Source organism: Schistocerca serialis, chromosome 2 (assembly GCF_023864345.2).
Source record: "Schistocerca serialis cubense isolate TAMUIC-IGC-003099 chromosome 2, iqSchSeri2.2, whole genome shotgun sequence".
NCBI classification, from domain to species: Eukaryota; Metazoa; Arthropoda; class Insecta; order Orthoptera; family Acrididae; genus Schistocerca; species Schistocerca serialis.
Window position 1 is genome coordinate 551,714,540 of NC_064639.1, and position 27,722 is coordinate 551,742,261.

General features: G+C 41.4%; 1 protein-coding gene across 3 annotated transcripts in view; it reads left to right on the forward strand.

Annotated features, from left to right (window-relative positions):
• LOC126457551 (AP-4 complex accessory subunit Tepsin-like) overlaps nucleotides 1–27,722 on the forward strand; it is a 145,974-nt gene that overhangs the window by 16,809 nt on the left and 101,443 nt on the right. For 2 of the 3 annotated variants that reach the window (XM_050093961.1, XM_050093959.1), the window contains exon 3: nucleotides 8,800–8,891. The exons of the other annotated variant lie outside the window; for it this stretch is intronic. In XM_050093961.1, the coding sequence (XP_049949918.1) occupies nucleotides 8,800–8,891 (92 nt within the window). The remainder of the gene's footprint in view (nucleotides 1–8,799; nucleotides 8,892–27,722) is intronic. 3 annotated transcript variants of the gene reach the window in all.

The window sequence follows — 27,722 nt, forward strand, 5'->3', positions numbered from 1 at the left end:
CTGTTTTAAGGAAATTTTGGTGCAGCTGCTCTTTTTTTTTATGACTTCTCATACTACTTTGCTTTTATGCTTTGTATTATATATTATTTTGTCATTAAATTACCTTCCTAACCCATTTGGATAGCTAGAGCGTGTAAACATGCCACTTCCGTCATACAGGAAGAGGAGCCTGCTTCAGTTGAAATCCACCTCGCAAATGAGAGAGGAGGGCTGGTGAGCTGGATTTACTCTAGATGCAGAGAGAGAGGGTGCGTGAATTCCACCTCAGGGGCAATGGTGGCGTCAGGAAGGGCATCTGGTCACCATCTACCATTAACAGTGCCACAACCAATACAACAGTGCTGACCCTGTCGAGCAATGGAAAAAGACAAAGAGGATGAGAAGATTAATTTAGCTTCCTGTGGCTCTTTTTGTAACTGGGATAATTAGTTAGGAATACTGTACTAACACAGTGTTTTTTATAAAGAGCAGTGATGTTTCTGTTACCCACAATTTTCATTTGTTTTCTGTAGCTACTACTAATAAAGTGGCCACTTTTGGAAAGACTTCCTGAAAATGACTTTGAACTATGCCCAGGATTTTTTTTCTGCATGCATTTCATCCCAGGTTTTGTTTTCAGTACCCCTGAAAAAGTATGTATTTTACATTTGGAGAAACATGAAAGCAACATTTCACTGAATGGTAAAAAATGGGTTTATTCTTTTTTGTATGCTTCTGGACAACTCATCACTTTAACTGCTCAGTGAGTTGTTAAATTCGCACTTCTAACTGTTTATATACTGCCAGAAGTTTCCAAAGCAGTTTTTGAGAAGATTATTTTATAATTTTGTGGGGTTTTCTAAACCTAACATTAGCTTTGTTGTATGACAGTAATGGTCTGAGAGGCCAAGATCTTTTACATATATGTTGCAGGCAACATTGCTGATATGTGATGGTAGTGGACTCCTCCTGCTCCTCCTCCTCCTCCTCCTCCCAAAGTCATGGCTGTTGTAATAGACAGATCTGTAAATTAACTCAAGGTCTAGCTTAGGGCCGATAGTGATAATTTGGCTACAGAGTTGGTGAAGCTGGTAAATATCAGTGTGAAATAAAGATTGTGGCAGCAGGTTGATTTATAGCATAGCCTGAGTCTACATTCATGCCATATTTAATGCACTTATAAAAACTGAAACTGCCAAGTAAATTTAGGCGGCCTATATTTGATAATGGACAAGGCTTCAAGAAGTATTCTGATGAATATTGAGTGCATATTTCATACATAAATTACAACAAATGCTATAGGGGATTCACTACACAACTTTTGTCGATATCTGTAAGAACATTGTCTAAGACCGATGCTGAATTTTTGATTACCCTTGCAGCAGTGTTTACTAGTTTCACGGTGCCAAAATAATTCAGAATGTTTATGAATTTTATCCTTAACACTTGGGTTTATATTAAAAAGGAAAAAAAGAATCTTACTAATGTTCTGCAAAATTATATTTATCTGGTCATGAAGCAACTATCAGCTTCTTAGATAATATTCAGGTGATAACTGAATCTCGCAAACACAGGTAAATATGATGTGCAACTTACACAGATATTATGTGTGCAGAAGATACAAAAATGAAAAAGGGTGTTTACAAAGGAACGTTACATTTTTTGTCATGTAGAGATAATTACATTAACTAAAGAGGGGGAATGAAGTTTTTATGTGGAGATATATTTAACAACGTGTAATAGGATTCGTTTTCAGTTTCAATCTGGTATTTGTAACGAAAACTTAATTTAATGAAGGGGGAAAACGACACGGAGTGTGATCATTTAATATTAAGATGGCTTTCTGTGCAATGTTTGTTGGTTTCCAGTAAGGTCGTATTGTAAAATGTGAATTTTCATGGCCAGAATTGTCACAATTAATAAAATAGCGAGTTGCAAACCAGGTTGGGAACCAGATGTTCATCAAAGCTATGATCCCCCTTGATAATGTCCTCCGCAGATGGGGACGAAATGTTGGGATTTGAAGTGAAATTCCTTAGACCACAGCATAATAGCCTAGAATATTTTATTTCCAGTAAGGCCACCTTTCTGCATTTCTTAACATAATGTAAAAATTCACATTCTACATCTTAGTGGTGATTTTCTGTTAAAAGATAACCAGCAAAGGATGAATCTTTTATCCTTGATCTCCATCTTTCTCAAGTTCAGATAGACTAGTTGTCACAAATCTGCCTGGCTAACCTGTTTATACTTTTTCACACTGCTTGCATTGATTTTATACACGCCACTCTGTGTCAAGAGTTGCAGTTTGTCCTTATTGTTAAATAAAAATAATTGTGAGCCTAACTTTTTTGCAAGGTTGTCTGAAATGTTGCCAGTATATGGTATTTTACACCAGGCTTTGTAAGTACTGGCTGATTTTTTTATTTTTTATTTTTTTTATTTTTTTCCCATAATATATTATTGATCAGGGAAGAGCTATAGCCATTGCTGAAAGAAATACGTTGGATGGTCCGTAGTTATGTTTGAAAGATTGATTCAGATAGTGGAACAAATATGAGGTGATGCACCATCAGATGGAAATCTACATGTTTGTGGCTGTGTGGATACTTGCAGGGATTATCATATCTGTAGCTGTGTTTTAAGATAAATGCTAAATAAGTGTTTAATTTTTTTTATAGATATTTAGCTTTGTTGGTTCAGTGGCTGACATTTCAAAATGTCTGTCTACACTATCTGTTATCAGATCTCCTCTAGCTTTAAAATGTGCCCAATTTCTCATATAACTGACGAGACTCACCTGTTGCAGTACTTCTCCAACAGCAGCTTTTCCTTTCACATGGCAAAAGCACCACATGCTGTATTTCACTCTCTCTACATCAGTGCTGTATTATGCTTACCACTGCACTGTTCAAAGACTGTAATACAACTTCAGGTTGTTGTACTTTATTTTCAATCTTATGCATTCTGATGATGAATTGCTAATTCTGTGTGCATTTGTGTGGTGTTTTCTTTATGATGTCTTTTTCTATCCTGTTACTGGTGAATGAGTCGTGGTGGAAAAGACAACAGAGTCATGAGGTGACGTCAGTGATGGGGAAAAAATAAACATTAAGAAAAGTGTGAATATTGCATCAGTTAGTATGTTGACACCGTAGTTTGGTGGCATAGTTGGCAGACTGAAGAGCAGGAATAAAACTGAATATGACGTGTGATATATTTTTTGTTTTACTATGTTAGTTTTTTGATTTGTGGAAAACACATAATTAATAGAACGAACATTCTCAGCACTCGAAAGGACTCAGCCTGTAGTTTCTTTACCACTTAATAACTCATCCAAATGCCTTGTACTTCAGTGATAATCTACATCCGACAAGGAAGCCAGAGTAGCCACCTCCCCCCAGGGAGCTAGAGTGCCATTGTGGTCATTAAGGGTTCATGGTGCGTTCCACAATAAACATTAATTGGTGGAGTTGTTATCATAATAGGCCAATTTTTAGTCCTCAGGAATCATGTACTGCACCCCAGCCTCCAACGCCATTAAATTCCCTTCATCCACAAAAGGAGTAATGCTGTCATGAGTAGCCTGTTGATGATGAGCCATAGCTAGTGAATAAACTTTCAACACTCAAAGCAAGGTGATTCAGGTACCATCTTAAATCGTGTAGTGTCATTGGCTATTAAAGAACAAGTGTTGCGATGACTGACATAATGCACCGCCAAATGCAATAATAACATCCATTGTGATAAGTTACTCCAGTATGATGTTCCATATCTCATAATGTGACCTTGAAAAGCAGTTTTTAGTCTCTCTAAGTGTGTCCATACAAGGTTTAGGTCACTAGGCCTTAGTTTTAGGAACAAAATTGAGACCAACAGTCATCACATGAAACTATCTAGAGTATCTCCTGGTGTATCGATTGTTCAAGCAACTTATGAGAATATAGCAAGCTGATGTCTCTGACAACAGCTGATATTTCAGCTGATGAACACTCCATCATTTTCAAGGCAAAAATGCAATGAGACAACACTGTGAAAGGCAATCTAAACCCTTGTTCAGCTGGGCTACACCACTAAGAACCATAATATGGCATATGCATAAAGACAACACACACAGTGAAAATAACTAGCATTAATGCACAATCCAAGATGACGAATGTCAGGTGTTATCAGTAGTGAATATTAATTACCAAAAGGTGAGGTAGCATTAATTCAGCTCCTCTGGCATATGTCCAAGGTGAGTGCAGGATTTAAGCAAACTCTTCCATATCGGTTCATAAGGTCACTTGCTAATTTAATCTCAACTGCTTCCTTAATAACACTATCCCAGTAGCTAGAAGTGCAGTCCAAAATGCTTGTGTTGTTAAATTCCATATGATGACTGATACCATTGCAATGTTCTGCAATAGTGGATTTGCACAGCTGGTGTAAGCATTGTGACACTTACGATCTATACACTGTTCCTCCATGGTCCTGATGGCCTGACCAATAGATGACATCCACAACTACATAGGATAGTGTAAACACAAGTACTTCTAGATAAACTTCTATATCTGCAGGGTGTCCCAGAGGGAAATGTCAATATTCAGGCATATGATGGGAATGCTCATTTCAAGCAAAACTCTTCATATGGGCATATGCCCTGTTCCAAATGGTTTTCAAGTTAGAACAATGTTAATGCACATTTGTTTTTGGGGTAGTGGTACGCACATATGTGTCTTACCCACCCAACCTCTGCGACATTTTATTGTAGCCCAACCTGTCTCATCTTAATCGGTAATACACTCCTGGAAATTGAAATAAGAACACCGTGAATTCATTGTCCCAGGAAGGGGAAACTTTATTGACACATTCCTGGGGTCAGATACATCACATGATCACACTGACAGAACCACAGGTACATAGACACAGGCAACAGAGCATGCACAATGTCGGCACTAGTACAGTGTATATCCACCTTTCGCAGCAATGCAGGCTGCTATTCTCCCATGGAGACGATCGTAGAGATGCTGGATGTAGTCCTGTGGAACGACTTGCCATGCCATTTCCACCTGTCGCCTCAGTTGGACCAACGTTCGTGCTGGACGTGCAGACCGCGTGAGACGACGCTTCATCCAGTCCCAAACATGCTCAATGGAGGACAGATCCGGAGATCTTGCTGGCCAGGGTAGTTGACTTACACCTTCTAGAGCACGTTGGGTGGCACGGGATACATGCGGACGTGCATTGTCCTGTTGGAACAGCAAGTTCCCTTGCCGGTCTAGGAATGGTAGAACGATGGGTTCTATGACGGTTTGGATGTACCGTGCACTATTCAGTGTCCCCTCGACGATCACCAGTGGTGTACGGCCAGTGTAGGAGATCGCTCCCCACACCATGATGCCGGGTGTTGGCCCTGTGAGCCTCGGTCGTATGCAGTCCTGATTGTGGCGCTCACCTGCACAGCGCCAAACACACATACGACCATCATTGGCACCAAGGCAGAAGCGACTCTAATCGCTGAAGACGACACGTCTCCATTCGTCCCTCCATTCACGCCTGTCGTGACACCACTGGAGGCGGGCTGCACGATGTTGGGGCATGAGCGGAAGACGGCCTAACGGTGTGCGGGACCGTAGCCCAGCTTCATGGAGACGGTTGCGAATGGTCCTCGCCGATATCCCAGGAACAACAGTGTCCCTAATTTGCTGGGAAGTGGCGGTGCGGTCCCCTACGGCACTGCGTAGGATCCTACGGTCTTGGCGTGCATCCGTGCGTCGCTGCGGTCCGGTCCCAGGTCGACGGGCACGTGCACCTTCCGCCGACCACTGGCGACAACATCGATGTACTGTGGAGACCTCACGCCCCACGTGTTGAGCAATTCGGCGGTACGTCCACCCGGCCTCCCGCATGCCCACTATATGCCCTCGCTCAAAGTCCGTCAGCTGCACATACGGTTCACGTCCACGCTGTCGCGGCATGCTACCAGTGTTAAAGACTGCGATGGAGCTCCGTATGCCACGGCAAACTGGCTGACACTGACGGCGGCGGTGCACAAATGCTGCGCAGCTAGCGCCATTCGACGGCTAACACCGCGGTTCCTGGTGTGTCCGCTGTGCCGTGCGTGTGATCATTGCTTGTACAGCCCTCTCGCAGTGTCCGGAGCAAGTATGGTGGGTCTGACACACCGGTGTCAATGTGTTCTTTTTTCCATTTCCAGGAGTGTATATTCACAGGTGCAGTTGTTTCAGAAGGGCAGATGCTAGGGCAGAATTACTGGCCTTTTTTTCTTTTATAAACACCATGAGGATGTTCCAGTCACCGAGCGGGCTGCATTGCACTTCCAGTATGATGCAGCCCCTCCACATTTTACAAGATATGTGATGGACCATCTCAGCTCCATTATCCTAGTTGTTGGATTGGTCATGGTATACTACAATTAACTGGCCACCAAAATCACCAGACCTTAGGCCATTAGATTTTTGTTTGTGAGATTGGATGAATCTGAGGTGTACATAGGAAAGGTGAGTACACTAGATGAACTGCTTGGTTGCATAGTGGATGCTGCTGCCCTCATTAAGGAATGTGCAGAATCATTTGCACAAGCAACACTTGTTCTCCCAGGAGTTTGCAAAAGCATCGAAGTTGATGATGGAATATTTGAACAGTTATTTCGAACTGTACAATAGCTGTAACGTAACATGTATGATAATGCTTAGAGGTGGATGTGTTAAAAAGAAGTATTTTTCAATTGATACTGGTACGTCCATTTGTACATGTTATAAAGACTTTTTCCTATACCATTTGTGTATGGAGTGCAGGAAGAATGATAGTTTAAGTGCCTCTGTGCTTGCTGTAAATTAGCCTAATCCTGTCTTCGCAATCCTCTTGGGAGATAAGTACGAGGTTGTAATACATTCCTAGATTCATCACTTGAAGTTGGCTCTGTAAACTTTATACATAGGTTTTCATAGTATCCCACAGTTAAGTTCTTTCAACATCTTTATGACTCTCTCCCATGCATCAAACAAACCTGTGACTATTTATTTTGCCCTCCTTTGTATCTGTTCAGTATCCCTTGTTAGTCCAATTTGATATGGGTCCCACATATTAGAGTAATATTCTAGGACTGTCATTTGTAGACTGACTGCATTTCCCTGTGTTTGCCACCTGATTTCCCAACAACTGAGACTGTTTCATCGTTCCATTTCATATCCTTCCAGATGGTTACACTCACATATTTGTATAAATTAATTGATTCTAACTGTGATTAATTGATACTACAGCCGTCATATACTACGTCTTTTCATTTTGTGAAGCACATAGTTTTACAGTTATGAACATTGAAAGCAAGTTGCCAATCTTTGCACCACTTTGAAAACTTATCGAGAGTTGACTGAATGCTTGTGCAGCTTCTTTCATGGCAGTATTTCATTATTCGTAAATGAACCATCTGTGGAAACTCTGAGGTTGCTATTAATATCACTGTAGTGTGTCATATGAGAGAAGTGGGACTTGGATTTCACCTGATTGGTGTTTTGGTGTCCTTGCTTGTTAACTGGACAAATGAAATGAATGGAAGTTCACCCAGAGGACATCAGTTGAAATGAAGAATGCAGAGAAGAGGTCGCCAAAGATGTTAGAAATCTCAAGGATGTAAAAAATATTATAAACACTTATAGTAAATGCAGCAACAGTGAATTTCTTGGAGGCTTATAGAGGGAACTAACTCTGTATTCAAAAACCTCTTCTGTAAAATGGTTCCTGTGTAGAACTAATCCACAATATTTAACAACTTTTGCAATAGTGAGGCATTCCTAAGATCTATTCAGAAGTCTGTAGATAAGATTAGAGGAAGGACATACAATTTTTGTGATGAGAACAAAGTATGTAAGGTGTGTGCTTGGTATAGTCAGTTTGGTCTATAATCACTACTTTGTATATGTAGACCTCAATACTTCAGCTAACCATTCAGGCTTGTCAAGTATACTGAGCATCGCATCAGATGCAGTTGCAGAAATTGCATAATACTTCACTGTGGAGGCTGCCAGTCATTGTCCTGTGATGTGATGTATCTGCAAAAGGTAACCCGAGAAGAACTTTATATACTGTGGCAGAAATAATCATGCAGATATGGAAATTTTAAAGGTCAGTTACCCTTTGTTGGGAAACTGGGACTGAGAGTTGAGCATTGGGTTATTTGCTGTGTCTCCAAGCACAACATTGTGCACACAATTTCTTCTTGCTACACAGTCAACTTTGTTTTCCATTCATGCCCAGTAAGTTCTCATTGTCAAAAGTACTTTATCATATGCGTCGACAAGCTGGAGGAACTTTCATGTTGGGGTACTAGCTGAGCAGTGCATGAGATGTGGTGCAGGCCTCCCTCGGATTGGCACCTAGCAACAGATTCAATCTTTGTTGGATATTGCTTTTTTGATAGTAGACGGTGACCAATCAGGGCAATAGTGTCACGGGATAAACAGAGGTACCCATGCTGCATCATATTGCATGTCACCGGTAAACAACTGCCTCGTGGAAATGATGTAGCCTTTTTGCACCATCAACCAACATGAAGATGTCGGCAGAAGAAAGTGCTGACATCATTATGAGTTACACATTGATTAAATTCAAAGAGAAGAACATTCACAGTAGGATGAGACAATTTGTATAATAGACAGCACTTTCTAGCAATATAAATGAAACTACTAACTACTTGTTACCAGAGAATGGTGGGGAAAAAATAAACTTTCTTCTGCTGACTCATTCATATGACACCACATTGACAAGTGCTATACTAAAAACATGTCAAAAAATTGTTTTCTTTAACGAGCATCAAAGAAATCACTTTTCAGCCACCTCCTCACAGTGAATTGTTAGGGGAGTATTTGGCAAGGAAACTAGACAAACCCTCTTCATGTGTGAAACTTAAGGTAAGTGTAACTGGTAGGTTAGTGTATATCAATGAAAAAAATCAATTTTGAAAAATATAATTGGATAGATAAAAAATCTATTCACTGAGCGGCAGGAGGAGAAAACACATAAAAGTTAAGGAAATGTGCAAGCTTTTAGAGGCAGTGGTTCCTTTGCCTGGCAGAAGGGTTTGCAGGGGGAAAAGGGTGAAGGAAAACAACTGGTGAGGTTTAGGAAATGAAGAGAGTTATGGAAAAGTCACCCAGAACCCTGGGTCAGAGGAGATTCACCAGACTGAATGAGAAGTGAGTAGTTAAAAATGGTTTAAATACCTGCAAATATCTTGGCTTCAGTGTCCCTGACGACTGCATACATGAGATAAAATATGCTTGTTCAATAAATACAGGATGCCATAATGGATTTCACTACAGTGATGTAGACCACATCTGAAGTAATGTAAGTATGTAAATTTATTCACTTCATAACCTGTATCTTATGAGCTCGTGATCAATCTTCGTTGTAATTAGTCTTGTTGTTACTACTACAGCTAATTGATGGTTGCACATACTACAATGGCGATATTAAATAGTCCAGATGCAGTAATTTGGTAGATATGTGTGTGTGAGATCCATTGATTGTTCAACACTAATACTCAACAAAGTACAAATATAAAGTGACATATCATTCTGCCTTTTGCAATATTAAATCAAACTGTTTTACACACCACACTGTTCTAATATGCTGTTTTTGACAATGTCCAGCACACGAGTTGCTCTATTGTAAATCCAAGCCTGAATAATGCACCAAGAACTTACCTCAACTGTATGCACAGATCTGTCCTCTAGTGGGTCCAACACTCATGTGTCCTAACAGTACTCGAGGCCGAGTATTTATACTCTTCTACAATGTACTACTGGTTACAATAATGCAGAACATAATTTATAATATGAAATAGTTTAACAACATTATCGAACACATTATAATATTCCCTACTTTGCTAGAACAAGTTTAAGACATTTTCAACACATAAAAATCACATTAATATTGAAATTGCAGAAATAAGCATTCTAACAATGCCAAATGATCAGTTAGCTATTTTGTTAATTAGGTTTGAGATTGAGATGTATTTCCTACCATTTACAGATGTTGAGAACAAAATATATTATTCTTTTGTCTAAACATTTTCCATATATTAATTTCTTGAATTTGATTTTGATTGTTTATGGTACAAAGGGTATTGTAACTACTATTGCTTGGCATTGCTATTATTCTTCTAAAAGCCTTTTTCCCATTATCGAAAAGTAATAGAATTTAATTATAGCTGGAGATATAAGAGTATTGATCTAGTAATACATAATACAGGGGTGGTAACCATAAGCCTGGAATGTTACAACCTGAGGTGTTAAAGGTGGAAGATAGGTAGGGATAAGTGACAAAGTATTGTGCAAGAGTTAATAAAAGTGGGATGCTAAGTGTGTTAAACATAGTAGGTATTGGGGGAGGGGAGGCAAATAGAGAGGTCAAGAAAGAAAAGGGGGAGTGAAAAATGTTGAGAATGAAGAAATTAATGTAAATTAAGGCCATGTAGGTGGCAAGAACCAAGGACATGTTGTAATGGCAGTTTCCACCAGCAGAGTTCTGAGAAACTGTTGTCAGATGGAAGAATCCAGATGGGATGTGTGGTGAAGCAGGCACCAGTGTCAGGTCTGTCATGTTGTAGAGCATGCCCTGAAACAGGATATTGCATGCCCTGAAACAGGAAATTGTGTGTTTGCCTGTATACACCCTCTGTCCATGCCCATTCGTCCTAACTGATAATTTGGTGGTAGTCACACCAATGTAGAAGGCCAGACAGTGTTTACGTAACAGCTGGTACACAACATGTGTTATTTCACAAAGTGTGGCTATCCCTTTGATAGTATATGTTTTGCCAGTTCCAGAGCCAGTGTAGGTGGTGTTAGGAGGGTGCATTTACTCGTTCGTTTAAGGTGTTTATTATTTGAAAAATTTTAATGAGATAGACTTCTATCATCACAAGATAAATTTTATTGACAATTGCATCAAAGGAAATTTCATTTGGTTGTCTGGAATGTGTCAAAGCTGTACTCTCATACAGTTTTGATTAAAATTCACTTATCAAGTAATAAACTGTCTTGATATCAAGATGATGTGACTCCATGAACATACCTCATCTCAATTTGTTTCTGAACTGAAGAGGCTGTATATTTTTTAAGGGAAAAAGTTTTATCATTTTAACAATACTCATTTTTTTGTGTGTTTCCATCAAATGTTTGACACCAGTCACTTCACTGTCAGCAAACAGTAATGTATTTCATTTGTTTGAGATTTTGTGCAAAACTGTTATTCAAATGACACTTATTAACAGTCATTGTCCTTAACAAAATTTCTTATTATCTCATAAAAATTAACTAAACCTATCATTGTAACCTTGTAGCACTCGTAAGTGTCATTTTCCACTATTCACAAACCGTTTCGTTCTCATATCCATGCTGACAGTACTCTTGGAAAGAGAATGGAGGTGTGCAATACAACAGTCACTCCCCGTTCAAAGGAAAGAAGATTAGGGTTTAATGGTATGCTGATGATGAGGTCTTGAGGCTGATTACATGCTCGCATTGGGGAAGAGTGGGGAGGAAAATTACTGTGTTCTTTTCAAAGGAACCGTATTGACATTTGTCGTAAGTGATTTATGGAAACCATGGAAAACCTAAATCTGGCTGGTCAAATGGGGTCTTGTACCTCCGTCCTCACACATATCAGTCCCGTTTGCCTCAGCATCACCTTGCTTGTTGAGATCCAGTTATTTACAACATTGCCCTTGGGTAGATTTTCAGCAAAGTGATAAATTTCTGCACACATTTGTTCAATCTGTGGGAAATTAATTTCTGACAGAAGTATTGTAGCATATATAGTTGGGATGGCACAGCAATACAATTACTTTTATTTTGCAAAGTGCTATCGGTCCATGAACAACAGGTGCGCTGTACCAGAATGTGCAAAACTGCAATTTTTTCAGGGGGTAATATCTCATGTTCTATTGATCATGGAGATAAGGGGTCAAACTTTTTGGATAGCCCTTGGCCTACCGACCATTTGTATACCTAATGGAAGAACGGGTATACTTTAGCTATCCTGCAGTACAGAGTCAGAATTTAAATATTACACATTCCTTCAGTCCAGGCAAATTGAGCAGATGGTTGGTTCTTTTGCATACGGTGTAGTCTGGGGTGGATCTTAGGTAGCTCTTAAAAGCACTCATGGGCCGTTCTGAGAAAATCCCACGAAACCTTGATTTTTGGGCACCAAAAGTACCAGTTGTGGGGACGGTCACTTGTATAATTTAAGTTCATGGTAAATTGTAGAAATTTTTATCACATGTTCTTAAGATGACATTCTCAGGGAACCTTGAAACTTTTATAGGAATCGTTATCCATTACTGAGATCCAGACGTTCAAAGTTACACTACTTTTGTAAATAGTACCTGGTCTGAGGTGTAAATATAGTTTTAATTGACATAATGGACACATGGCAAGGGTTCTGGAGTCATCCCAAGAGTTCTGAGGTCACCAAACTATGTTTTTTTATCACCATTTTTTTTCACCAATAAAACTTTGACGTGCTGCCTGTGTAATGGGCACTTCAAGCCTATTAAGCTGCCTTGACCTAGAAACTACCTGATGGTGCCACCTAGTGGCATAAACACCTTACAAAAAATTATTTTCTTGAACGAAATTCTTTGTACCTGCAAAACAAACCACTGCATTTTTTGGTGTACTGTAGGTGTAGCCTAAAAAGTTGCACATTTTTATGTAAAATAGTGTAAAGTGAACTTGAGTTGGATGGGAGATGATTTTGTGTTAACCTTATATTATGCATACTTATTTGTTGTTTATATGTGTCAAAATGTGTAAATGTGCTGAATTATATAAGTAAACTGCCGCCGGCTGCGGTGGCCGTGCGGTTCTAGGCGCTTCAGTCTGGAAGGAACCCCGCGACTGCTACGGTCCCAGGTTCGAATCCTGCCTCGGGCATGGATGTGTGTGATGTCCTTAGGTTAGTTAGGTTTAAGTAGTTCTAAGTTCTAGCAGACTGATGACCTCAGTTGTTAAGTCCCATAGTGCTCAGAGCCATTTGAACCATTTTGAAGTAAACTGCCAACAATTTACTGATCTATAGATATCATTTTATAAGAGTAGCACACCCAGCTGTAGCAGGGAAAAGAAAGGGAACCAGAGGAAAAATGCTCGTGTCAGAGCACAAAAAAGGTGAATATGTCCCTCTTCGAAAGATTCCGACAAAAAGGTGGGGAACTAGCTGCCTAAATTCTCATTCTGCCTTCCTCACCAAAAATTTTTGCATGTGAACATATTCACACTTTTTTGTGCTGAAAGGGAGCAGCAGAGACACAGCAATAGTGGAAGAGAAAGGAGACAGTGCTAGTGGGAAGGAAAGGGAGAGGAGAGTGATGATGGGAAGGAGAAAGTGGCAGTCAAAGAGAAAGAGAGGTGGACGGAAATACAAGCAGTGGGAGCAAAAGAGAGAGAGAGGAGTTACTGGAAATGGAAAATACAGATGAGTGGAGACCGTCCATAGACTTGGAGGGTTTAGACTCTCCCAGACCTCGGTGAGGTCACATTTTGGGATGAAATTTTAAGCACATGGGTATAGGGAAAAAATAAGTTTAACCAACCAAAATTTTTGAGCTGCCCAGATACCTGTGGTGGAGGCACTGGCAGTGGAAAAGAAAGACAAAAGAAGTGAGATGGGAGACAGTGGCATTGGGATATTCTGTGAATCAATGGGAGAAAAAGGAGGCGGCGGGAGAGAAATGTATATAGACAGTGACAGTGAGAGGGAAATTATGAGTATGAAGTCTTTAGTACAGAAAGAGACTGGGTAAGAGGATTTAGAATGTTCTGTGATAAAAGAATTTGAATACATTCATTTGCCAAAATTCTTGGTGAAGAAGGGGGAATGAGGATTGAGGTGCAGCTTCCCAACTTTTCTGTCAGCATCTTTTGAAGAGGAACATATTTGCCTTTTTGTGCTCCAACAGGAGCATTTTTCCAGTGGTGTGATGTGTGTTCCTATATCACGCAGCCCTACTCAGCCCCCCTAAATCACCACTCTTTCCTGTTCCATTCATGTACACTCAAAACATTGATGCATTGTGATCGAACTATCCAAATGCGTTGGAAATTGGTAGATGTGATGTGCATGTACAGACAAACAAATGATTACAATTTCAGAAAAAAATTGGATGAGTTATTCAAGAGAAAGAGCTTCACAAGATGAAGAAGTCAGTCACACGTTGGCCTTTACGCAAGCACTGATTATAGAGTTGCTGGATGTTCTTTTGAGAAATACTGCGCCAAATTCTGTCCAATTGATTTGTTAGATCATTGAAACCCCGAGCTGGTTTGAGGACCCTAGCCATAGTGCTCCAAACATTCTCAAGTGGGGAGAGATCCAACGACCATGTTGGCCAAGGTAGGGTTCGACAATCGCAAAGACAAGTAGTAGAAAATCTTGCCGTGCGAGAAGGGCAACAAAACAGGATTTATAATAGCATCAATTTACTGCTGTGCTGTAAAAGTACTGCAGATGACAGCCAAAGGGGTCCTGCTATGAAAAGAAATAGCGCCCCAGATGATCACTTGTGTTGGCGGGTGATAGTCAGGGTGGTACCCCCGTTGTCTGGGACGTCACCAGACACATCTTCACACTGTTCGTTGGGGCTCAGTTCAAAGTGGAACTCATCACTAAAGACATTTAACTCCAATCAATGAAATTCAGGCCGAAGATGTGTCTAGGGACTACTTGGACAGTGATGGGATACCAAGCTGACTGTCACCTGCTATATGGCCCGACAGCCAGGAGTGATGGTTTTGGGTGCCATTTCTTTTAACAGTGGTTCCCCTTTGACTGACATCCATGGCAGCCTTACAGCACAGCAATATGTCAACAATATTCTATGCCCCATTCTGTTGCCCTTCATGACAAGCTATCCTATGCTTAAATTTCAGCAAGATTATGACTGCCTGCACACAGCATGAATGCTTGTCAAACCTTACTGTGGCCAGCAAGGTCATTGGATATCTGACCAATTGTGAATTTGTGGAGCATTATGGGCAGGGTCCCCCAACCATCTTGGGATTTCAAAGTTCTAACATGCCAGTTGGACAGAATTTGGGACGATATCCCTCAGTAGGAAACTCTGTCAATCAATTCCGAACTGAATAACTGCTTGCATAAGGGCCAGACGTGAACCAGTGCGTTAAGTCGCATAGTGCTCAGAGCCATTTGAACCAGTGCAGTATTGACTTGCTCGATTTGTGAAGCTGTTTCTCTTTAATAAATCATCCAATTTTTCTGAAATTGTAATTATTTGTTTGCCTGTACATATACATCACACTTAACAACTTGCATAAGGGGTTTGGAACACCACATCAGCCACTGTTAAGAAGTGAGCTGAGATGTTCATTTAACATAAATGGTAGAGGAAATAAAAGTGTTTCTTAACAGCAGCTGTGGTGTGTTGTTCTACATACTCCATAAAGTATTAACAGCTATAGCATTACAATGCGGGACATGCATAAAATTATAGAACGATTGTCAACGTGCATCAAAATTTATCTAACCTGACGGAATAAAACATGTACTAGGCTGGGACTTGAATGTAGGCCCTTAAACTGTTAGCAACAGAATTTTTGCTCATGTGTGATGGCCTGACTCAGAGATTCAGTCTGTGTCAGAACAGTGGCTCTCCTGCATACTTTGCATCCCTAGCACATTTGGGAAAGTAGGTATGACAGAACGACCTGGATGCAGCCTGTAGGTTGTTTCAAGAATGAATTTGCCACTCTGCAGCGGAGAATGGCACTATAATTTAATAATGTAACAGAACTGTTGTAATAGTATGTGACAAGTCAAAACTGTTCACTGGACTGGTACTCCAACCCAGTTCCCTGTTTTTGCAGTTAGCTCATTACCAATTACACCACCTGAATGTTTCTTATGAACCAAATCAAAGCTTCAGTACGTCATGGGCTCCTTTCCTTTCCTTCAAGATCGTGCAGAGGCTCTCAAATGGTGCTTTGAGCCTAGTATCCCTGAGGGGTGCAATATATAGAGAAGTTATACACATCACAGCTTCTCAGTAGTTACTGAGAATGAAATCTCTTACTCCATTACAGTACATCATCGTTGAAGAAACAGCTGCATATAACACACTTTCCGGATTTTGGCCAGTTGGCAAACTTGACTTAAAGCATGTACTGTTACAGCAGGGTTGGTGAATTTTCAGATCTTTACAATGAAAGTAAAAGTGAAAAAATATCACGTAAGTTAAAAAATGTAGAAAGAAAGATTTAATTTACTCATGCTTAACTGTAGCATTGAAAGTAGCATAAAGCTGTTCAAGGACACTGATGTTGTCTGTGGAAAGATTGCAACACTGGAAGTCGATAACAAAGTGCCCAGGAGAACTGCAGAGGTTCAACAACTGCAGTGGCAGCAGATGTTAATAATACTCAAAAAGAAAAATCCGTGTTCTTGTGTTATTTCAAGTGCACAACAATTTATTTTTTATGAAATGCTGTCCATTGCCATTAACTGAAGTCTGGACTTTAGAACTACTTTCTAGCACAAGAGATACATAATAAACAACAACAGTGTGCTGTGGCTGTGCACAGTTTTGCATTTAGACAGCAAATTGACATACAGTCAGTTCTGTGGTATTGTTTCTTCAGTCATGATATGCTGTATTCATTGTATATGCTGAACTCAAGGCTGCAACTTCTCATTGGCTCCTGCTGAACAGATAAAGTTCAAAATGAAGAAGTACTAGAAACAATTGAAATGAAAGAAGTCTCTGGAAGACTCTTGACTTAAAAAGGGTTCAGGTTAGTGGGACATATGGTAAGACATCCAGGAATTGTTAACTTGGTACTGTCTGGAAAGCAGCAAAGGAGAGAAATTACAGGAGTGGACAAACACATGATTATGTAAAACAGTTTATTGAGGACAGGAGGTGGAGCTGAAAACAATAGCACACTATCAACTGAGACAGATGTGATGTGAAATGAATTGGAAGACTGGTGACAGCAAAAAAGTGGGTATTGATTCAGTTGGCAATTGGATAAAAAAAACTGTTGCTGGTAAGTGTTGCACAGAACATGCTGCCTTCCCATTTTCCTAACCATATATATACTTGGGCAATGATTCATAAACGAAGAAGAGTTTGTGTTTGTTTGTGTGTGTGTGTGTGTGTGTGTGAGAGAGAGAGAGAGAGAGAGTGTAAGTGAAATCTAATGCAGTTTACTTAGCTGTGTCATATGCTTATGTTGTTCCTGTCAATCATCTTCAGCAAGAAATAACTAAGAAAATATGCTCATATTGCCGTGATTAATTTAATTCAGGATTCATGTGGTTGGATTGTTGTCCGTCTTTGTACTGGTTGTCAAATGCAGAATGGACAAGTCGTGCTGTGAGGCTGCTCAATACAAGAGGCATTCCATCTACAAGGCAACATACTTTTTGTGTATCAACATGTCAAGGATGTAATTTCTATTCAGAGGCCTCCACAGTTAAGGTCAGCTGCTGTGGGCTTCATGATGTTGATGACAGGGAGTGTGAGAGACAGATAGTGATTGTAACTGTTTGATTTAGTTATTTGTGTGTTCTGTGGATCATAATTGTGATCCTCACTATGGAAAATTTGGATTACTCAAAATGTTCAATATCACTTTGCCAACTCACAACCAAGCTTTCACCTTTCAAACTAACGTAGACCTCGGGCTACACTACAGATCAGTCTGTTGCAACCTACACTCTAAAAAATAAAACGGATACAAAAGAAGTATTGTCAGTGTCGTCATCTCTCTCTCTCATTGTACACATGCGATGTCACACGCCACGTTGTGAAACTGACATCCAGGATTGGTAGATTCATTTGACATAAACACATTTTTCTCATTCATTGATTGATGATGCTCCACGGAACCCACTAAAAAGAAAAATATTCAGTGATTTAGAACTGTGTAGTGTATTAACAATAAACTATTACTGCTTAATGCTATTCAAGCATCTGCCACATAAGTTTAGTCAAGTAAATTATAAAGAAAGCTATTACATCTACATCACATCTACATAGATACTCAGCAATCCATCATACAGTGCGTGGCAGAGGGTACCTCGTACCACTGCTAGTCAGTTTCTTTCCTATTCCACTTGCAAATAGAGTGAGGGAAAACGCCTGCACATAAGCCCTAATTTCACGTATCCCTAATTTCTCATAACTTATCTTCATAGTCCTTGCAGGCATTGTATTTTGGAGGCAGTAGAATCATTCTGTAGTCAGCTTTTCTCACTAGTGTCCCTCAAAAATAATGTCGCCTTCCCTCCAGTGATTCCCATTTGAGGTCCTGAGGCACGTCCATAACACTTACATGCTGTTTCAACTAACCAGTAACAAATCCAACAGACCACCTCTGAATTGCTTTGATGTCGTGTCTCCCTAATACTCAAGCAGTACTCCAGAACAGTTCGCACCAGTGTCCTATATGCAGTCTCCTTTACAGATGAACTGCACTTTCCTAAAATTCTCCCAATAACCCAGAGACGACCATTCGCCTTCCCTATCACAGTTCTCCCATGCTGTTCCATTTCGTATTGCTTTGCTATGTTACACCCAATGCTTAAATGACGTGACTGTGTCAAGCACGACACTGATAATGCTTTCTAATATAACTTTATCCGAACATTATGAGGTGTTTTCCTACTTATCCACGTTAACTTACATTTTCCTACATTTAGAGCTAGCTGCCATTCATCGCACCAACTAGAAATTTTGTCAAAGTCATCTTGTATCATCCTACAGTCACTCAAATTTGACGCTTTACGGTTCACCACAGCTTCATCAGCAAACAACCACAGATTGTTTCCCGCTGTGACCATCAAATCATTTACGCATATAGAGAATAATAGTGGTCCTATCATACACTATGTGATCAAAAGTATCCGGACACCCCCAAAAACATACGTTTTTAGGTGCATTAGACATTGTGAGAGAGCAGAATGGGGCGCTTCACGGATCTCACGGACTTTGAACGTGGTCAGGCGATTGGGTGTCACTTGTGTCATATGTCTGTACGCAAGATTTCCACACTCCTAAACATCACTATGTCTGCTGTGATAGTGAAGTAGAAACTTGAAGGGACACGTACAGCAAAAAAAAGTATATGCCGACCTAGTCTGTTCACTGACAGAGACCACCGACACTTGAACACGGTCATACTGTGTAATAGGCAGACATCTATTCACACCATTACACAGGAATTCCAAACTGCATCAGGATCCACTGGAAGTACTATGACAGTTAGACGGAGGTGAGAAAACTTGGAATTCGTCATCGAGCGGTTGCTCGTAAGCCACACATCACACTGGCAAATGCCGAACGACGCCTCGTTTGGTCTAAGGAGCATAAACATTGGACAATTGAACAGTGGAAAAATGTTGTATGAAGTGACGAATCACGGTACACAATGTGGCAATCTGATGGTGGGGTGAGTATGGCGAATGCCTGGTGAATGTTATCTGCCGGCGTGTGTAGTGCCAACAGTAAAGTTCAGAGGCGGTGGTGTTATGGTGTGACCATATTTTTCATGGAGGGGGCTTGCACCCCTTGTTTTGCGTGGCATTATCACAGCACAGGCCTACATTGATGTTTTAAGCATCTTCTTGCTTTCCACTGTTGAAGAGCAATTCTGGAATGGCGATTGCATCTTTCAACACGATCAAGCACCTGTTCATGATGCATGGCCTGTAGCAGAGTGGTTGCACGACAGTAACATCCCTATAATGGGGTAGCCTGCGCAGAGTCCTGACCTGAATCCTATAGAACACCTTAGGGATTTTTTGGAATGCTGACTTCGTGCCAGGCTTCAGCAATCAACATTGATACCTCTCCTCAGTGCAGCACTCCATGAAGAATGGGCTGCCATTTCCCAAGAAACCTTCCAGCACCTGATTGTATGCTTTCGAAAGTGGAAGCTGGCATCAAGGGTGGGCCAACACCATATTGAATTCCAGCATTACTGATGGAGGGCGCCAAGAACTTGTAAGTCATTTTCAGCCAGATATCTGGATACTTTTGATCACATAGTTTACTTCCTTGGGGTTTTCCTGATAATACCCTCGTCTCTGATGAACATTCGCTGTCGAGGACGACAAACTGGGTTCTGTAACTTAACAAGTCTTTGACCCACTTAGTTATCTCCAAACCTATTACATACGTTCGTACCTTCTATAACAGCCTGCAGTGGGGGACTGTATCAAATGGTTTCCAGAAATCTAGAAATATGAAATTTGCCTGTTGCCCTTCATCCATAGTTCACAGTATATCATGTGAGAAAAGGGCGAGCTGAGTTTCACTTAAGCGATGCATTCTAAAACCATGCTGATTCATGGACATAGATTCTCAGTCTCAAGAAATGTATTATATTTGAACTGAGAATGTGTTCAAGGATTCTGCACCATACCAAAGTTACGGATATCGCTCTGTAATTTTGTGGGTCTGTTCTTTTGCCCTTCTTATATACAGGAGTCGCATGCACTTTTTTCCAGTGTCACCGTGAAAATAATTGCTGTTGCCTTATTTATACTAATGGCTACTGTAGTAGGTAATGTGCTTGATCGCATCAGTATCTCCCAAAGAAAATATTGAGTTCTGTTTGCAGTACTTTACTTCTTGTCATGCAGCTTTACATCAAACACTGCCACTTGCCATGTAACTAAAGAACTTTCATTGAACTAAAGAACTTTCCTTGAATTTAGGTATTCAGAGAATTTGTAGAAAGAGTGGTTAGTGAGGTGTAATTTTACTTTTCTTTTGAACTGGTTCTGATACTCAGTATCTTGCTTTGTGCTGGATGGGAGCTTATTGAATATCTTTCAACCAGAGTACTTAACTCCTCTCAGGACTCTAGACAAAAAGTCAAAATCTATATGAAAATTGTTACCTCTCAGGTTTTTTCAATGATTTTTGATTAGTGTACTTCAAGGTGTACAGCAGAGATACTGTGGTAAATCTATAAATGGAATGTTGAAAAAAAGGAATTAGAATCCCCAGTGTTCAATCCAGTGTGTTTTTGTCTGTATATGGATGGCACATTTGCTGTGTGGCAACATGGAACGAAAAAACTGGAAGTGTTCCTCTCTCTCTCTCTCTCTCTCTCTCTCTCTCTCTCTCTCTCTCTCTCTCTCTCTCTCGTTTTCTCTGGCATTTGGGCATTTGTCCTTTGTCACCACACCTCAAGCCACCAACCAGCAGTGCCACAAAGAAATTCTGTGCTAAAGACTCTGGTCCATAGAGAACGCTTTCAGACAAAGAGAGCATTCCCAAAGAATTAAACCACCTACAAATAGTGTTTGAAGGAATAGATACTCAGATTGCCAAATTGGGCAATAAAAATCCAGAACACGTAAGAAAAAGGTACAGACTGGGACTGAGAAAGAGAAACCAAGAATTGTTTATTTACCTTTTGCCAGCCGAGTATATGGAAAGGTCGGTAGACTAACACAGAAACATGGTGTAGTATCCACCCCTATATTTTATTCAGGATCATATTTGTGACAGCGTTGTGTGTGGAATGCAAATGAACATTCTTGTGTATTGATAAAAAGGACTTCATCGATAGTAAAATAATAAATAATTTTTGTCAATGACATATGTAATAACTTCAAGTTGAACAAATATATTTCAAGGAAGACGCAATACATGAAAGTGAAAGTGAGAGATCAAGTAAACAGAGTAAGACGTGTGTACACTTTAACAGTCAAATCATAACTGAGTCCAAGTCTAGCAGCCGCTGGCTGGCTGGTCGCTTAGGTGGCTGCTGCATGGCTGGCAGACAGCGCCGCATGTATAGGATGCGTGTAACTGTGCGGCGGCACTTTGAAAGATCGGCAAGTCACAATACTTTTCCTCCTTTTGAATTTTTTGCACAGGTCTTGATGGAGGTGGCCTGTAGATTGCTAACATCCATAGGTGTTGTTTGACTGGCTGTAAAGTCTTGAGGAGGAGGCTTCCCATACGAACGGAAGTGTCCCCGATGATAACGGGTCGAGATGACAGGAGACGTGGGGGTCGAATCTGCTGGGGCCCCGTGCACCAATCTGCCCGTTGCGGGAAGTCCAGTTGTTATAACAGGAGACATGGGCGATGTGTCCACGTCCGTAGGAGAAGGAGGCAAGTAGAGTTGCTCCGACAGATGATGGTCATCTGGTTCCTGATTGGGCATGTCTCCTGGTGGCGTCAGTTCTTGTGCTGGCACCGATATGATGGTGAGAGGACTGCGTTGTGAGTAATGAGAGATTCCAGTATCCCGAGTGTCAGGTAGAGCCAAAGGTGGTGTAGCGGCATCTGGAACAGACGTTGCCGGCACACGAGGCCAAAGGTGGTCCGAATGACGCACTGCAACACCCGTGTCCATCTGGATTTCATACAGGCGTCGGCCACGGTGTCATAAGATGCGGCCAGGACTCCATTTTGGCCGCCTGCCATATCCCTGTACCCATACAAGGTCGTCGGATGTGAACTGGCCAAGCGAGGGCACCCGCGGCCGTGAGGTGGAAGGCCGCAGAAGATGAAGTAGCGTGCGGGGTGTTGGCTATGTAAGAGCTCAGCCAGGCTGTGGTCACCCATGGGGGTGAAACGGTAAGAAGCCAGAAATTGGAGAAGCGCATCATCAGCAGCAGAAGAAGTCAGGAGTTTCCTCATCTGAGCCTTAAATGTGCGGACCAGTCGTTCAGCCTCACCGCTTGACTGTGGATGGAACGGAGGGGCTATGACACCATGACGGGCACAAAAATCCGCAAAATCGGAAGAGGCAAATTGCGGACCATTATCAGTAACATGGGTAGAGGGAAGGCCTTCCAAAAAGAAAATGCGAGCTACAGCATTGGTGGTTGCCGCGGTGGTAGGCGACATGCAACAGACAATGAAAGGAAAGTTAGAGTAGACGTCAATAATGAGAAGCCAATAAGTACCCAAAAAAGGTCCCGCAAAGTCAGCATGAATACGCTCCCAGGGCTTCTCAGGCGAAGGCCACGGTGACAAAGACGACTTCGGGGCAGCGGCCTGTGACGCACAAGGGCCGCAGGCAGCGACCATGTGTGCGATTTCAGAGCCGATGCCGGGCCAGTACACATGACAGCGCACCAGAGATTTTGTGTGAGAGACACCCCAGTGCCCTTGGTGAAGGACGCGCAAGACCTAAGCACGCAAAGACGCAGGTACCACAACACGTGGCGAAGCATTGTTGGTGGAAAGGAGGATAACACCATCCCTAGCCGTGAGGTGGTAACGCAAAGCGTAATAGTTCCGCAACAGATCAGAAGTCTTAGCAGATGGACGATCTGGCCAACCCTTCTGAATACTGCGTAAAATCTGGGAGAGGATAGGGTCAGAACCCGTAGCAGCCGCCAGCTGGTCCCCGGTGATGGGGAACCCGTCCACAACCCGCTGCTCGGCAACATCCAGGTGGAAACACAAAAGTTCGTACCCATCGAATGCCAGATCAGGACCCATGGGAAGGCGAGACAGTGCATCAGCATTCGCATGTTGAGCCGTCGGCTGGAAATGAAACTCATAATTGAAACGAGACAAGTAAAGAGCCCAACGCTGGAGGCAGTGTGCAGCCTTGTCGGGAAGTGATGTTGATGGGTGAAACAAGGAAACAAGTGGTTTGTGATCTGTAACAAGATGAAATTTGGATCCATAGAGAAAAACACCAAACTTATGAAGAGCATAAATAATGGCCAAAACTTCTTTTTCAATTTGAGAATACTTTTGTTGGGCATCCGTGAGCGTTTTGGAGGCATAAGCAATGGGTTATTCAGAACCGTCAGAAAAACGGTGTGCAAGGACTGAACCGACCCCTTATTGAGAGGCGTCCGTGGCAAGAACAAGATGTTGGCCAGGTCGATAAGTAGCCAGACACGGGGCCTGTTTCAGCATAGTCTTCAATTTCTGGAAAGCCGCATCGCATGATGCGGACCAGTGAAAAGGCACGTGTTTATGTAACAGGCAATGCAACGGCTGAACCACCGAAGCAGCAGACGGTAAAAACTTGTGATAGTATGCTATTTTCCCCAAGAAGGCCTGCAGTTACTTAACAGATGTAGGGCGAGGAAGGGCATCGATCGCAGCGACAGTTTGCTGAAGCGGACGAATACCATCCCGAGTGAGTTGAAACCCCAAGTATGTGATAGATGCCTGAAAAAATTTTGATTTCTGAAGATTACACTTAAGACCAGCAGTCTGTAAGACATGAAAAAGTGTGCGGAGAGTTTGAAGATGTTCGTCAGTGGTGGATCCAGTGACAACAATGTCGTCCTGGTAATTTATACACCCAGGGACAGTGAGCAATAATTGTTCCAAGAATCGCCGAAAGAGAGCAGGGGTGCTGGCAACCCCGAATGGCAATCGTTGGTATTCATAGAGGCTGAAAGGCGTGTTAAGGACCAGAAACTGCCTGGAAGCAGCGTCGAGAGGAAGTTGATGATAAGCTTCTGACAGGTCAAGTTTAGAAAAATACTGGCCTCCAGCAAGTTTAGTGAACAGTTCTTCAGGTCGAGGCATAGGGTAAGTGTGGATAAGGCATTGAGCATTTACAGTGGCTTTGAAATCGCCACAGAGACGAATATCACCATTTGGCTTAGCAACGACAACGGCAGGGGAGGATCAATCACTGGAAGTGACAAGGAGCAAGACCCCTGAAGCAGTGAGATGATCCAGCTCCCGTTTGACCTGGTCACGAAGGGCCACAGGAGTGAGCCGAGCCCGAAAAAACTTAGGCCGAGCAGTGGGTTTGAGCGTGATATGAGCTTCAAAGTCATTTGCGCGGCCTAACCCAGGAGAAAAAAGGGACGAAAATGTCATCGACAAGGAATCCAGTTGAGCATAAGGAATAGCATCAGAGGCGTTATTGACAGAGTCCTCCATAGGGAGGACCCAAAAACGCGAAAGGCATCGAAACCAAAAAGATTCTCCACGTTACTATGGTCGACCACAAATATGGGAACAGTGCAAACAACAGATTTGTTAGATACCTCAGCATCAAATTGTCCCGAGAGAGAAATCTTCTGTTTATTGTAAGTCCATAACTGGGTAGTGACAGGTGACAGGATTGGAGAAGCCAACTGAAGATACGTCTGAGAATTGATGATAGTGGCAGCAGAACCGGTATCCACCTGCATGCGAACATCTCGACCAAGTATTTGGACAGTGCGGAATAACTTCCTTGAAAGGGAAGAAGTACAATTGACAGACAACACAGAATCAGCATCATGTTCATGAACATCATGTATGCGGTCAGATTTGCAAACGGATAACACATGACCCTTTTTTTTGCGTTTGTGACACACGGCCCAACGTTGTGGACAATCTTCTTCTGAATGCTTCGTAAAACACCGCGGACATGAAGGAAGTTGCCGTGGGTTTTGCTGCAGTTTCTTAGAGGTTTGTTTACGGTTAGGCTGAGGCTGTGCTTGGGACCATACTGCAGCCACGTCGGCCGGCAGGGACACGCCACACACTTCATCAACATCGCACAGAGATTGTATTTCCCCGACATCGCCCCATGCCTCTATTTGCGCTCCAGCGGCGCGAGAAATTTCAAAAGACTGAGCGATGGATAGGACTTCATCTAGAGTCTTATTTGCCAACTGAAGGGCACGTTGCCTAACTTCTTTGTCGGGCGCCGATCGGATAATAGCATCCCGTACCATGGAATCGACGTAGGATTCTTTGTGAACTTCAGTAACAAATTGACACTTTCTACTGAGGCCGTGAAGTTCAGCATCCCAAGCGCGATAGGATTGATTCGATTGTTTTTGACAACGATAAAAGGCAACACGAGAGGCTACCACATGCATTTGCTTTTGAAAGTAGATGGACAGAAATGAGCACATTTCAGCAAAGGACAAAGATACAGAATCTTTCAAAGGAGCCAATTGCAACAACAACCGATACATTTGAGGTGAAATCCATGAAAGGAACAGAGACTTACATGTTTGTTCGTCCGTGACATGAAATGCCAAGAAGTGCTGTCGAAGACATTTTTCCTAATCAGACCAGTCTTCTGCCGTCTCGTCGTAAGGAGGAAAAGTAGGTTGAGACAACGACGAGAGAGGCCCCGCATTTGATGCCGTGACAAAATCACAAATCGCATTTGTGAGAAGCGTTTGCTGTTCTATGATACCTTGCAATAGTTACTCTAAAGTAGCCATGGAAAGATGTGGGTCAGCGATGGAAAAGAAAAATCACTACCTCGTCGCCAATTGTAATAACTTCAAGTTGAACAAATATATTTCAAGGAAGACGCAATACATGAAAGTCACAGATCAAGTAAACAGAGTAAGATGTGTGTACACTTTAACAGTCAAATCATAACTGAGTCCAAGTGTAGCGGCCGCTGGCTGACTGGTCGCTTAGGTGGCGCCACATGTAGAGGACACGCGTAACTGCGCGGCGGCACTTTGAAAGATCGGCCAGTCACAACAACATAATTTAATATTCTGTAAGAAATGATATCTCAACAATACTCCTGGAAAAAGATAATGAAAATCTCAATCTTTTTGTTATCTATGGTTCTTCTAGAATAATCCTGCTCTTTTTTTGAACTGTCTTACTGATTGGACCTGATTGATGTATCGTAACACAGAGGTCTGTAACAAACTGTATTATGTTGTTAAGTGCCATTGAAATTAATCCACTTTGTTTGGACTTTTATTTCACTATGATTCTCATCCTATATAAATGTTAAGTTTTCTGATCAGCTACAATGGAGCGCAGCCATTACCGCTATTGATCTACAGCACGGTTTATTGGTAAATGATAAATAATAAGTGATTAACAAAGAGAAATACTTTTAAATGTTAATGCATATAGTAAAGGTACAAAAAAGATTTAATATACAATGTTTGTTAGTAATAAAACAGCACCTGAAGGAGAATCGATAAGTGACTGTCTTACGTTAGCTGCCATATTAGTGGAATGTTGCAGCGGCAGTTTTAAATTGAATTTTTGTACAGACTTAAATCTTGATGGTCGTTATTGTGATAATAATTGTGTATTGGTGGCCCAGAATCCACTCAGACATAATAAATTCTGCTTAGATTGTGAATAATCTTTAAATATAGTGAACTTATGTCTATGCAAACAGTATCTTAAGTGATAAAAATTGCTCTGCTGATGTATGAAGCTTAGTTATTTTGTAACAACTTTTATATACAACAATACAACATACAATATATAACAATACATTAGTGTTGTGTGTGTTTGGTATTGTGTGACAAAACTGTTCATTTTGCTTAAAGAAAAGTGTTGCCACCTCAAATAACAGTAACGGTAAATTCGATAGACGATCTGCAACTAGTAATAAGATTATTATGCAGCAGCACTGAAGATTTGCTAAAAATCATTACTCTTGTATAGTTGTGATTACTTATCCTGCATTTAGCTTGTTTTCTGCTTTTATATGATCATTTTTGTCCATGAACTTAGTGCCATTTACACAGCTTGACAGACAACATTGCTACATGTTCCCAGATGGAGATTTCTTAAACAAAATAATGATCATTAGTTGGGAAAAGTAGTGATTAAATAAAACCTCATGTTATGTTAAGTTAATGGTTTTGTTCTTGTCTTGCTGAAATTGTGCAACACCGCTCTACCCCACACTACAATGGCATAAGCCATTACTTTCTAGTTCTGTGCTAGCTGGTCATGTTTGTTTGTTTAAAATTGCTTAATATGAGTCTCTGTG